This window comes from Dicentrarchus labrax, unplaced genomic scaffold (genome assembly GCF_905237075.1).
Source record: "Dicentrarchus labrax unplaced genomic scaffold, dlabrax2021, whole genome shotgun sequence".
Classification (NCBI taxonomy): domain Eukaryota; kingdom Metazoa; phylum Chordata; class Actinopteri; family Moronidae; genus Dicentrarchus; species Dicentrarchus labrax.
Window position 1 is genome coordinate 23,334,754 of NW_026136723.1, and position 14,300 is coordinate 23,349,053.

General features: G+C 39.6%; 2 protein-coding genes across 5 annotated transcripts; both read left to right on the top strand.

Moving 5' to 3' along the window:
- The first annotated feature begins 4 nt into the window (after nt 1-4).
- Nucleotides 5-12,953, top strand: LOC127358318 (uncharacterized). Of its 4 annotated transcripts, XR_007882413.1 has the most exons (3): nt 5-1,440; nt 6,421-7,618; nt 12,601-12,953. XR_007882413.1 is itself a non-coding variant. In XM_051391313.1 (2 exons), exons 1-2 carry the CDS (start codon nt 1,031-1,033, stop codon nt 7,226-7,228), a joined length of 1,218 nt encoding a protein of 405 aa, XP_051247273.1. In that variant the 5' UTR covers nt 5-1,030; the 3' UTR covers nt 7,229-7,972. The 4 variants fall into 4 exon arrangements, 3 of the variants coding, with proteins under 3 accessions (XP_051247273.1, XP_051247274.1, XP_051247272.1); XM_051391313.1 differs by lacking the exon at nt 12,601-12,953 and having other exon boundaries at nt 5-1,696; nt 6,677-7,972; XM_051391314.1 differs by lacking the exon at nt 12,601-12,953 and having other exon boundaries at nt 5-1,546; nt 6,527-7,972.
- Nucleotides 4,540-12,521, top strand: LOC127358311 (uncharacterized). The gene is made up of 2 exons (XM_051391304.1): nt 4,540-5,591; nt 10,550-12,521. The coding sequence occupies exon 2, from the start codon at nt 10,977-10,979 to the stop codon at nt 12,519-12,521; it is 1,545 nt and encodes a 514-aa protein (XP_051247264.1). The 5' UTR covers nt 4,540-5,591; nt 10,550-10,976.
- Nucleotides 12,954-14,300: the final 1,347 nt, after the last annotated feature.

Sequence of the window (14,300 nt, forward strand, 5' to 3'; positions counted from 1 at the left end):
ACAGAAATCTCTCACACTGAACTCTTTTTCTCTTTGCTCAACATGCAGCTGATTCAGAGTTTGGTCAGAATGAAAGTGACATCTGCTGGAGAGGAGGACCACAAGGACCACCAGGCAGCCTCCAGAATAAGCACACATCTATGGTGGAAAGTAACATTTAGAGTACATTTACTCGAGTTCTGTATTCAGATACAATGTTGTATCCTTGTACTGGACCTTCTGGAGAGAGATCTCTCTATTTATCTGAACTGAAGGAATCAGTGCTTTATTTATTTATTATTTATTTATTATTATGTTTTTTAAAAGAAACTATTTGTATTCCATAAAACCTTCTGTGCCTTATTGGAGAGTTCCACATTCATAATTTAAAAAATAATGAACAAAGAGGTAGTTAGTTCCTTAAAGAAAGTGCATCGTGGTAAAAACCATTCAAAACATCCCTCATTTTGGATACAATGAAAGAATCTATATGATGTCGCTTTTGTTTAATGTTTCCCTAAATCTTATTTCAAAACTCAGTAAATTATTAGGCAAATTCTTATTTTATTTGTCTTCATTATTTCCAGTAGTGCACTTTTGTTCCGTTTCTTATAATTTCTGTATAGGTGTGTTTTAAAAATCGTTTCAATTGACAGAAAAAAGTTTCCTCATTCGTTCATGCCTTCAGTTACCGTTGCTAAGCTATGATTGGACAATCTTTGTTTGGGGGCGGGACCTAGCGACCGGTCATTTAGTCGTTCTGACGTCGGAATGTTTTTTTTTTTATTCTTATTTTTCTTTGATGGCGTTGGAATGTGATGACGTCACAAAGCCAATAGAACGTTCTCTGATGGGTTCTTTAATTCTTATTTGTTTCTTTGAAGTTGGAATGTGACGTCATTCAAAGATCAAAGCATATGGAACGTTCCTTTGATACAAAGCCAACATGATTTCTATAAGCTTAGGACCCAAATCCAGTTGACTCAGTTCAGATTTGTATGAGCACATTCACTTTGTTTCAGAAAGACCAGCAGAGACTAAATCTGATAACATGAATCCAGCAAACCCTAAAGATGTGGATCTGGCTGTCCCTATGGCCATAGCGGAGACCATTCGTCCGCTCGTCCACATGTCCCTGGACAGACAGACGTCGTCCCAGAGGGCTGAGCTTCAATCCTTTAAAAGGGAGACCGAAAGTATTATTTCGAAAGAAAGAAGTCTGAAGAAGGCTCAGCTGACTCCTGTACTTCTTTTTAGAGTGGATGAAGAAGATGAAGAGGAGGATGAGGATGAGGATAAAGACAAAGACAAAGACAAGTTGATGAAAATTACTGAAGCCGTCAGTACCATCCTAATTCAACAGGCGGCTGAAATAAATCTAATTCTTGAGTGTAAAATCAACACTTATGATTGCAAAATCAAAATGTCTGAAGAGGAAGAGGAGTTACTGATATCCAGCACCTCCAAAGACGCCGAGGAAGCAGCTTTGGACATCGCAAGGACAATACTGGAGAAAATCTCCATTAACACCCCATCTGAACCAGAGGACGAGTCCTTATGGATAAAGGTGGGGAACCAACTGAAGGCGTTTTTGGTGAACTTATTCACCAAGGCGGCATTCCTTAGATTTATTTCTAAACTGAGGAGGAGATTTCTCTGCTTCATGGCAACTTCGGAAATGGCTTCACTGGAGGAGCTAGTTAAGGACATGGAGCAGGTGGTGAAGAACATGCACCCACCAGAGGAAGATGACGAGTGCCTCTACGAAAAAATTATGACAAACTTTTCCTGCGGCCGTAAGAAAATGGCAGAAGAGCTGAGCCAGATGATGATCCATCACCTGAAACATGGACATCGTCTGAATATAAGAATGGAGGTCCAGAATGAAGTGGACTCCTTCTTGAAGTTGACATGGGACTGGCTTGTCGTGCAGATCCATCAGCATCAGAGGAACAGGGACAGAGTGACTGCTGCTCTTAGAAAAATTAAAAGAGTAGTGGAAACTCTCCCAACGCCAAGTGAGACTCATCTGGCACCAACTTCCATCACTGAAGCACCAGCTTCCATCACCGACACACCAACTTCCATCACCAACGCACCAACTTCCATGACAGACGCACCAGCTTCCATCACCGACACACCAACTTCCATCACAGACGCACCAGCTGCAGTTGAGGCCTCAGCACACCCTCTCCCAGAGTGGGATGAACTGAGCTGCAAGCTTACTGTGGCTGTACTGGTTAAACAGATCACAAAAGATCACTTCATTAGACCGTCCAATGATGGCGTGAAAACATTGACAGACATGCTCTGGTCAGAGACTGAAACCTCTGACGTTACTATGAAACGGACCAAAGACCACATTAAGAAGACAGTGAAGGCAGTGCACAAGGACTTGTGCAAAAAAATGGGCGGTGCAGGAATCGTCCGACTGGGCCTGCTTTCACAGGACACACTGATCTACAACATGATAATCGAGACCCTAAAAAAGCATCTGTTGGGGCCACAAAAGAAATCCGGAGTTAAGAAGTTCTTCAAAGGTCTTTTCAAGACCATGGCCAAGCCATTTACTGCACAAAGTAAATGTGACAGCAAAGATTAACCATCTGCAGTCTAAAGGGCGGGTGGGACAGTACTTTGTCATGGCACACAACACATCTAACTGACAACATTACGGTTAGGTGAGCTATTTCCAGGCTCCTGCTATGACAAGTCTCACCTTGCGTGGGTTTCCTCCGAGTTCTTCGGTTTCCTCCCACATTGTAATTAATTAATTAATTACATAATTCAAAAAATATTCAAATATCTAAAAATCAAAAAATACAAACATCATGTTCAACACTCTGTGCTACCAGCCTCAGTTCGACTGGTAGCACAGCGTTCAACCTGAATATGAAGTAGGACTTCAGGTCTTACAGGGCCACACAGGTGCCTCAGTGTGCTGGCATGGGTTTACTCCGAGTGCTTCGGTTTCCTCCCAGATTTTTAAGAATATTATTTCAAAAATAATAATTAAATAAAATTAATTAATTATATTCTTGTTTTAAAATATTTTCTTTCTCACAATTTGCTGTATAATTGTAGATGTGTAACTCAAACTGAAGTTATGCTGGTTGAAAGGTAACTCCAGATTATTATAACTGGAGCAGGATATTTGGTTGTTACAGATGATCGTCAGTGCTGTATAATATGTATTTAAAACACAACATGAAATTACATTTCAGGAATGAAGTGTTGAGAGTATGTCGCCAGCAGTAAACTAATAATGTTAGGTACCTCCTGTATTGACTGGACAGTACACACAGACATTCTCAAGAGCACACTTTATTGCCACACTTCCATACATAGAACATAATAAAACACTATGTAAACAGCACCTTCTGTATGTTGGCTCTATCAGTACATGTCCCCTTTCTTTTAATATTACTTTATCATTTTTAATTTTTTCTCATGTACATAAAACATGACCTAAACAGTGTCACAACAAAAAAATAAAAACATCCTTTCCAACACAATATTACTGCCTAATTGTAACATGAAATACATAAACTTTTTACTGCTTTTTATAAACAGTAGCTGCACAAGATTTCACTTTTTTTCGGTAGCTGCTATTGCCAAGTGAACAAGCTGGTCGATACATTTTACAGGCACCAGGTGCAGTACTGAACTCAGAGACAAATCTTTGTCTCTTTATTTATAGACGTTTTGATGGTCTGACACGATTCCAGTCGTTCTTTGAATTTACAGAATAAAGAAGAATAAATTGTTATTAGAAGTCGTCTTGCAGGTTTAGCTTGGATCAGAATAAACAAACGATTCACAGCTCACACATCCTCTCCATCTCTGTCAGCCCCCAGCAGAGAAGAATTAGTAAAACCAACAACCATTGCTGATTCCCACAGAGTCAGACCTCTTACTCTGGCTGCTGTCTGCTCCGTGGAGATCTAGAGGTTCTTTGTTTCTGACAGGGCTGTGAAGGTTGTAGAATCTGAACAATAGCCAACGAGACCAACAAAGTGTCAGTATGTGAAATTTGGGGTTTTTCGCTGCATTTTTAACTCTTAAACTTGCAGGAATTAATTGATTTTAATGGCCATGTGAAGGCAGCAACTCATGAAAAGTTGACTTTTTAGCTACATGGTTCTCACAGGACAGCAACACTACGAAGATATGTTGATTTGATAGACTATGATATGACACAACTACCCAATACTTTTACTTAAATAAAGTTTTTAATGCAGGATTTTTACTTGTAATGGAGTATTTTCACATTGTTGTATTTGTAATGTATTTAAAGCAGCAACAAGGTACTTTCATTTTATGTTTTGTGTGTCACCACATTGTGATTTCAAGGGGAATTAGACCAAATCCAACCCAGAGGCAGGCATTGAGAATAACTGTATAGAAACAGCAAATCATCAATGTGATGGTCTTGTGTTAATGCAAGTCAGTGGCATCAGAATTAAACTGCGACTGTTTCATAACCAGTTAAAACCTCCTTGTAGTACGATTAAGTAACTGATCTGAATACATCTTCCACCACTGTTGGTACATCCTCTCCATCTCTGTCAGCCCCCAGCAGAGAGGAATTAGTAAAACCATCAACCATTGCTGGTTCCCACAGAGTCAGACCTCTTACTCTGGCTGCTGTCTGCTCCATGGAGATCTAGAGGTTCTTTGTTTCTGACAGGGCTGTGAAGGTTGTAGAATCTGAACAATAGCCAACAAGACCAACAAAGTGTCAGAATTTGGGGTTTTCCGCTGCTTTTTTAACTCTTAAACTTGCAGGAATTAATTGATTTTAATGGCCATGTGAAGGCAGCAACTCATGAAAAGTTGACTTTTTAGCTACATGGTTCTCACAGGACAGCAACACTACGAAGATATGTTGATTTGATAGACTATGATATGACACAACTACCCAATACTTTTACTTAAATAAAGTTTTTAATGCAGGATTTTTACTTGTAATGGAGTATTTTCACATTGTTGTATTTGTAATGTATTTAAAGCAGCAACAAGGTACTTTCATTTTGTGTTTCTCACAACATGCAGCTGATTCAGAGTTTGGTCAGAATGAAAGTGACATCTGCTGGAGAGGAGGACCACAAGGACCACCAGGCAGCCTCCAGAATAAGCACACATCTATGGTGGAAAGTAACATTTAGAGTACATTTACTCGAGTTCTGTATTCAGATACAATGTTGTATCCTTGTACTGGACCTTCTGGAGAGAGATCTCTCTATTTATCTGAACTGAAGGAATCAGTGCTTTATTTATTTATTATTTATTTATTATTATGTTTTTTAAAAGAAACTATTTGTATTCCATAAAACCTTCTGTGCCTTATTGGAGAGTTCCACATTCATAATTTTAAAAATAATGAACAAAGAGGTAGTTAGTTCCTTAAAGAAAGTGCATCGTGGTAAAAACCATTCAAAACATCCCTCATTTTGGATACAATGAAAGGATCTATATGATGTCGCTTTTGTTTAATGTTTCCCTAAATCTTATTTCAAAACCCAGTAAATTATTAGGCAAATTCTTATTTTATTTGTCTTCATTATTTCCAGTAGTGCACTTTTGTTCCGTTTCTTATAATTTCTGTGTGTGTGTGTTTTAAAAATCGTTTCAACTGACAGAAAAAAGTTTCCTCATACGTTCATGCCTTCAGTTACCGTTGCTAAGCTATGATTGGACAATCTTTGTTTGGGGGCGGGACCTAGCGACCGGTCATTTAGTCGTTCTGACGTCGGAATGTTTCTTTTTTTATTCTTATTTTTCTTTGATGGCGTTGGAATGTGATGACGTCACAAAGCCAATAGAACGTTCTCTGATGGGTTCTTTAATTCTTATTTGTTTCTTTGAAGTTGGAATGTGACGTCATTCAAAGATCAAAGCATATGGAACGTTCCTTTGATACAAAGCCAACATGATTTCTATAAGCTTAGGACCCAAATCCAGTTGACTCAGTTCAGATTTGTATGAGCACATTCACTTTGTTTCAGAAAGACCAGCAGAGACTAAATCTGATAACATGAATCCAGCAAACCCTAAAGACGTGGATCTGGCTGTCCCTATGGCCACAGCGGAGACCATTCGTCCGCTCGTCCACATGTCCCTGGACAGACAGACGTCATCCCAGAGGGCTGAGCTTCAATCCTTTAAAAGGGAGACCGAAAGTATTATTTCGAAAGAAAGAAGTCTGAAGAAGGCTCAGCTGACTCCCGTACTTCTTTTTAGAGTGGATGAAGAAGATGAAGAGGAGGATGAGGATAAAGACAAAGACAAAGACAAGTTGATGAAAATTACTGAAGCCGTCAGTACCATCCTAATTCAACAGGCGGCTAAAATAAATCAAATTCTTGAGTGTAAAATCAACACTTATGATTGCAAAATCAAAATGTCTGAAGAGGAAGAGGAGTTACTGATATCCAGCACCTCCAAAGACGCCGAGGAAGCAGCTTCGGACATCGCAAGGACAATACTGGAGAAAATCTCCATTAACACCCCATCTGAACCAGAGGACGAGTCCTTATGGATAAAGGTGGGGAACCAACTGAAGGCGTTTTTGGTGAACTTATTCACCAAGGCGGCATTCCTTAGATTCATTTCTAAACTGAGGAGGAGATTTCTCTGCTTCATGGCAACTTCGGAAATGGCTTCACTGGAGGAGCTAGTTAAGGACATGGAGCAGGTGGTGAAGAACATGCACCCACCAGAGGAAGACGACGAGTGCCTCTACGAAAAAATTATGACAAACTTTTCCTGCGGCCATAAGAAAATGGCAGAAGAGCTGAGCCAGATGATGATCCATCACCTGAAACATGGACATCGTCTGAATATAAGAATGGAGGTTCAGAATGAAGTGGACTCCTTCTTGAAGTTGACATGGGACTGGCTTGTCGTGCAGATCCGTCAGCATCAGAGGAACAGGGACAGAGTGACTGCTGCTCTTAGAAAAATTAAAAGAGTAGTGGAAACTCTCCCAACGCCAAGTGAGACTCATCTGGCACCAACTTCCATCACCAACGCACCAACTTCCATGACAGACGCACCAGCTTCTATCACCGACACACCAGCTTCCATCACCGACGCACCAACTTCCATCACAGACGCACCAGCTGCAGTTGAGGCCTCAGCACACCCTCTCCCAGAGTGGGATGAACTGAGCTGCAAGCTTACTGTGGCTGTACTGGTTAAACAGATCACAAAGATCACTTCATTAGACCGTCCAATGATGGCGTGAAAACATTGACAGACATGCTCTGGTCAGAGACTGAAACCTCTGACGTTACTATGAAACGGACCAAAGACCACATTAAGAAGACAGTGAAGGCAGTGCACAAGGACTTGTGCAAAAAAATGGGCGGTGCAGGAATCGTCCGACTGGGCCTGCTTTCACAGGACACACTGATCTACAACATGATAATCGAGACCCTAAAAAAGCATCTGTTGGGGCCACAAAAGAAATCCGGAGTTAAGAAGTTCTTCAAAGGTCTTTTCAAGACCATGGCCAAGCCATTTACTGCACAAAGTAAATGTGACAGCAAAGATTAACCATCTGCAGTCTAAAGGGCGGGTGGGACAGTACTTTGTCATGGCACACAACACATCTAACTGACAACATTACAGTTAGGTGAGCTATTTCCAGGCTCCTGCTATGACAAGTCTCACCTTGCGTGGGTTTCCTCCGAGTTCTTCGGTTTCCTCCCACATTGTAATTAATTAATTAATTACATAATTCAAAAAATATTCAAATATCTAAAAATCAAAAAATACAAACATCATGTTCAACACTCTGTGCTACCAGCCTCAGTTCGACTGGTAGCACAGCGTTCAACCTGAATATGAAGTAGGACTTCAGGTCTTACAGGGCCACACAGGTGCCTCAGTGTGCTGGCATGGGTTTACTCCGAGTGCTTCGGTTTCCTCCCAGATTTTTAAGAATATTATTTCAAAAATAATAATTAAATAAAATTAATTAATTATATTCCTGTTTTAAAATATTTTCTTTCTCACAATTTGCTGTATAATTGTAGATGTGTAACTCAAACTGAAGTTATGCTGGTTGAAAGGTAACTCCAGATTATTATAACTGGAGCAGGATATTTGGTTGTTACAGATGATCGTCAGTGCTGTATAATATGTATTTAAAACACAACATGAAATTACATTTCAGGAATGAAGTGTTGAGAGTATGTCGCCAGCAGTAAACTAATAATGTTAGGTACCTCCTGTATTGACTGGACAGTACACACAGACATTCTCAAGAGCACACTTTATTGCCACACTTCCATACATAGAACATAATAAAACACTATGTAAACAGCACCTTCTGTATGTTGGCTCTATCAGTACATGTCCCCTTTCTTTTAATATTACTTTATCATTTTTAATTTTTTCTCATGTACATAAAACATGACCTAAACAGTGTCACAACAAAAAAATAAAAACATCCTTTCCAACACAATATTACTGCCTAATTGTAACATGAAATACATAAACTTTTTACTGCTTTTTATAAACAGTAGCTGCACAAGATTTCACTTTTTTTCGGTAGCTGCTATTGCCAAGTGAACAAGCTGGTCGATACATTTTACAGGCACCAGGTGCAGTACTGAACTCAGAGACAAATCTTTGTCTCTTTATTTATAGACGTTTTGATGGTCTGACACGATTCCAGTCGTTCTTTGAATTTACAGAATAAAGAGGAATAAATTGTTATTAGAAGTCGTCTTGCAGGTTTAGCTTGGATCAGAATAAACAAACGATTCACAGCTCACACATCCTCTCCATCTCTGTCAGCCCCCAGCAGAGAAGAATTAGTAAAACCAACAACCATTGCTGGTTCCCACAGAGTCAGACCTCTTACTCTGGCTGCTGTCTGCTCCGTGGAGATCTAGAGGTTCTTTGTTTCTGACAGGGCTGTGAAGGTTGTAGAATCTGAACAATAGCCAACGAGACCAACAAAGTGTCAGTATGTGAAATTTGGGGTTTTTCGCTGCATTTTTAACTCTTAAACTTGCAGGAATTAATTGATTTTAATGGCCATGTGAAGGCAGCAACTCATGAAAAGTTGACTTTTTAGCTACATGGTTCTCACAGGACAGCAACACTACGAAGATATGTTGATTTGATAGACTATGATATGACACAACTACCCAATACTTTTACTTAAATAAAGTTTTTAATGCAGGATTTTTACTTGTAATGGAGTATTTTCACATTGTTGTATTTGTAATGTATTTAAAGCAGCAACAAGGTACTTTCATTTTGTGTTTTGTGTGTCACCACATTGTGATTTCAAGGGGAATTAGACCAAATCCAACCCAGAGGCAGGCATTGAGAATAACTGTATAGAAACAGCAAATCATCAATGTGATGGTCTTGTGTTAATGCAAGTCAGTGGCATCAGAATTAAACTGCGACTGTTTCATAACCAGTTAAAACCTCCTTGTAGTACGATTAAGTAACTGATCTGAATACATCTTCCACCACTGTTGGTACATCCTCTCCATCTCTGTCAGCCCCCAGCAGAGAGGAATTAGTAAAACCATCAACCATTGCTGGTTCCCACAGAGTCAGACCTCTTACTCTGGCTGCTGTCTGCTCCATGGAGATCTAGAGGTTCTTTGTTTCTGACAGGGCTGTGAAGGTTGTAGAATCTGAACAATAGCCAACAAGACCAACAAAGTGTCAGAATTTGGGGTTTTCCGCTGCTTTTTTAACTCTTAAACTTGCAGGAATTAATTGATTTTAATGGCCATGTGAAGGCAGCAACTCATGAAAAGTTGACTTTTTAGCTACATGGTTCTCACAGGACAGCAACACTACGAAGATATGTTGATTTGATAGACTATGATATGACACAACTACCCAATACTTTTACTTAAATAAAGTTTTTAATGCAGGATTTTTACTTGTAATGGAGTATTTTCACATTGTTGTATTTGTAATGTATTTAAAGCAGCAACAAGGTACTTTCATTTTGTGTTTCTCACAACATGCAGCTGATTCAGAGTTTGGTCAGAATGAAAGTGACATCTGCTGGAGAGGAGGACCACAAGGACCACCAGGCAGCCTCCAGAATAAGCACACATCTATGGTGGAAAGTAACATTTAGAGTACATTTACTCGAGTTCTGTATTCAGATACAATGTTGTATCCTTGTACTGGACCTTCTGGAGAGAGATCTCTCTATTTATCTGAACTGAAGGAATCAGTGCTTTATTTATTTATTATTTATTTATTATTATGTTTTTTAAAAGAAACTATTTGTATTCCATAAAACCTTCTGTGCCTTATTGGAGAGTTCCACATTCATAATTTAAAAAATAATGAACAAAGAGGTAGTTAGTTCCTTAAAGAAAGTGCATCGTGGTAAAAACCATTCAAAACATCCCTCATTTTGGATACAATGAAAGGATCTATATGATGTCGCTTTTGTTTAATGTTTCCCTAAATCTTATTTCAAAACTCAGTAAATTATTAGGCAAATTCTTATTTTATTTGTCTTCATTATTTCCAGTAGTGCACTTTTGTTCCGTTTCTTATAATTTCTGTATAGGTGTGTTTTAAAAATCGTTTCAACTGACAGAAAAAAGTTTCCTCATTCGTTCATGCCTTCAGTTACCGTTGCTAAGCTATGATTGGACAATCTTTGTTTGGGGGCGGGACCTAGCGACCGGTCATTTAGTCGTTCTGTCGTCTGAATGATTTTTTTAAATAATTCTTATTTTTCTTTGATGGCGTTGGAATGTGATGACGTCACAAAGCCAATAGAACGTTCTCTGATGGGTTCTTTAATTCTTATTTGTTTCTTTGAAGTTGGAATGTGACGTCATTCAAAGATCAAAGCATATGGAACGTTCCTTTGATACAAAGCCAACATGATTTCTATAAGCTTAGGACCCAAATCCAGTTGACTCAGTTCAGATTTGTATGAGCACATTCACTTTGTTTCAGAAAGACCAGCAGAGACTAAATCTGATAACATGAATCCAGCAAACCCTAAAGATGTGGATCTGGCTGTCCCTATGGCCACAGCGGAGACCATTCGTCCGCTCGTCCACATGTCCCTGGACAGACAGACGTCATCCCAGAGGGCTGAGCTTCAATCCTTTAAAAGGGAGACCGAAAGTATTATTTCGAAAGAAAGAAGTCTGAAGAAGGCTCAGCTGACTCCCGTACTTCTTTTTAGAGTGGATGAAGAAGATGAAGAGGAGGATGAGGATAAAGACAAAGACAAAGACAAGTTGATGAAAATTACTGAAGCCGTCAGTACCATCCTAATTAGACAGGCGGCTGAAATAAATCTAATTCTTGAGTGTAAAATCAACACTTATGATTGCAAAATCAAACTGTCTGAAGAGGAAGAGGAGTTACTGATATCCAGCACCTCCAAAGACGCCGAGGAAGCAGCTTTGGACATTGCAAGGACAATACTGGAGGAAATCTCCATTAACACCCCACCTGAACCAGAGGACGAGTCCTTATGGATAAAGGTGGGGAACCAACTGAAGGCGTTTTTGGTGAACTTATTCACCAAGGCAGCATTTCTTAGATTCATTTCTAAACTGAGGAGGAGATTTCTCTGCTTCATGGCAACTTCGGAAATGGCTTCACTGGAGGAGCTAGTTAAGGACATGGAGCAGGTGGTGAAGAACATGCACCCACCAGAGGAAGACGACGAGTGCCTCTACGAAAAAATTATGACAAACTTTTCCAGCGGCCGTAAGAAAATGGCAGAGGAGCTGAGCCAGATGATGATCCATCACCTGAAACATGGACATCGTCTGAATATAAGAATGGAGGTTCAGAATGAAGTGGACTCCTTCTTGAAGTTGACATGGGACTGGCTTGTCGTGCAGATCCGTCAGCATCAGAGGAACAGGGACAGAGTGACTGCTGCTCTTAGAAAAATTAAAAGAGTAGTGGAAACTCTCCCAACGCCAAGTGAGACTCATCTGGCACCAACTTCCATCACTGACGCACCAGCTTCCATCACCGACACACCAACTTCCATCACCAACGCATCAACTTCCATGACAGACGCACCAGCTTCCATCACCGACACACCAACTTCCATCACAGACGCACCAGCTGCAGTTGAGGCCTCAGCACACCCTCTCCCAGAGTGGGATGAACTGAGCTGCAAGCTTACTGTGGCTGTACTGGTTAAACAGATCACAAAAGATCACTTCATTAGACCGTCCAATGATGGCGTGAAAACATTGACAGACATGCTCTGGTCAGAGACTGAAACCTCTGGCGTTACTATGAAATGGACCAAAGACCACATTAAGAAGACAGTGAAGGCAGTGCACAAGGACTTGTGCAAAAAAATGGGCGGTGCAGGAATCGTCCGACTGGGCCTGCTTTCACAGGACACACTGATCTACAACATGATAATCGAGACCCTAAAAAAGCATCTGTTGGGGCCACAAAAGAAATCCGGAGTTAAGAAGTTCTTCAAAGGTCTTTTCAAGACCATGGCCAAGCCATTTACTGCACAAAGTAAATGTGACAGCAAAGATTAACCATCTGCAGTCTAAAGGGCGGGTGGGACAGTACTTTGTCATGGCACACAACACATCTAACTGACAACATTATGGTTAGGTGAGCTATTTCCAGGCTCCTGCTATGACAAGTCTCACCTTGCGTGGGTTTACTCCGAGTCCTTCGGTTTCCTCCCACATTGTAATTAATTAATTAATTACATAATTAAAAAATATTCAAATATCTAAAAATCAAAAAATACAAACATCATGTTCAACACTCTGTGCTACCAGCCTCAGTTCGACTGGTAGCACAGCGTTCAACCTGAATATGAAGTAGGACTTCAGGTCTTACAGGGCCACACAGGTGCCTCAGTGTGCTGGCATGGGTTTACTCCGAGTGCTTCGGTTTCCTCCCAGATTTTTAAGAATATTATTTCAAAAATAATAATTAAATAAAATTAATTAATTATATTCCTGTTTTAAAATATTTTCTTTCTCATTATGTGCTGTATAATTGTAGATGTGTAACTCAAAGTAAAGTTCTGCTGGTTAAAAGGTAACTCCAGATTATTATAACTGGAGCAGGATATTTGGTTGTTACAGATGATCGTCAGTGCTGTATAATATGTATTTAAAACACAACATGAAATTACATTTCAGGAATGAAGTGTTGAGAGTATGTCGCCAGCAGTAAACTAATAATGTTAGGTACCTCCTGTATTGACTGGACAGTACACACAGACATTCTCAAGAGCACACTTTATTGCCACACTTCCATACATAGAACATAATAAAACACTATGTAAACAGCACCTTCTGTATGTTGGCTCTATCAGTACATGTCCCCTTTCTTTTAATATTACTTTATCATTTTTAATTTTTTCTCATGTACATAAAACATGACCTAATCAGTGTCACAAAAAAAAAAAAAAATCCAACACAATATTACTGCCTAATTGTAACATGAAATACATAAACTTTTTACTGCTTTTTATAAACAGTAGCTGCACAAGATTTCACTTTTTTTCGGTAGCTGCTATTGCCAAGTGAACAAGCTGGTCGATACATTTTACAGGCACCAGGTGCAGTACTGAACTCAGAGACAAATCTTTGTCTCTTTATTTATAGACGTTTTGATGGTCTGACACGATTCCAGTCGTTCTTTGAATTTACAGAATAAAGAAGAATAAATTGTTATTAGAAGTCGTCTTGCAGGTTTAGCTTGCATCAGAATAAACAAACGATTCACAGCTCACACATCCTCTCCATCTCTGTCAGCCCCCAGCAGAGAAGAATTTGTAAAACCAACAACCATAGCTGGTTCCCACAGAGTCAGACCTCTTACTCTGGCTGCTGTCTGCTCCGTGGAGATCTAGAGGTTCTTTGTTTCTGACAGGGCTGTGAAGGTTGTAGAATCTGAACAATAGCCAACGAGACCAACAAAGTGTCAGTATGTGAAATTTGGGGTTTTTAGCTGCATTTTTAACTCTTAAACTTGCAGTAATTAATTGATTTTAATGGCCATGTGAAGGCAGCAACTCATGAAAAGTTGACTTTTTAGCTACATGGTTCTCACAGGACAGCAACACTACGAAGATATGTTGATTTGATAGACTATGATATGACACAACTACCCAATACTTTTACTTAAATAAAGTTTTTAATGCAGGATTTTTACTTGTAATGGAGTATTTTCACATTGTTGTATTTGTAATGTATTTAAAGCAGCAACAAGGTACTTTCATTTTGTGTTTTGTGTGTCACCACATTGTGATTTCAAGGGGAATTAGACCAAATCCAACCCAGAGGCAGGCATTG

Bases quoted from the DNA above. Each gene is read 5' to 3' on its own strand.
- LOC127358318 (XM_051391313.1), top strand. From the start codon at position 1,031: ATGAATCCAGCAAACCCTAAAGATGTGGATCTGGCTGTCCCTATGGCC. The intron at 1,697-6,676 runs GTGGTGAAGAAC...GACATGGAGCAG, and splicing joins TAGTTAAGGACATGGAGCAG to GTGGTGAAGAACATGCACCC.
- LOC127358311 (XM_051391304.1), top strand. From the start codon at position 10,977: ATGAATCCAGCAAACCCTAAAGATGTGGATCTGGCTGTCCCTATGGCC.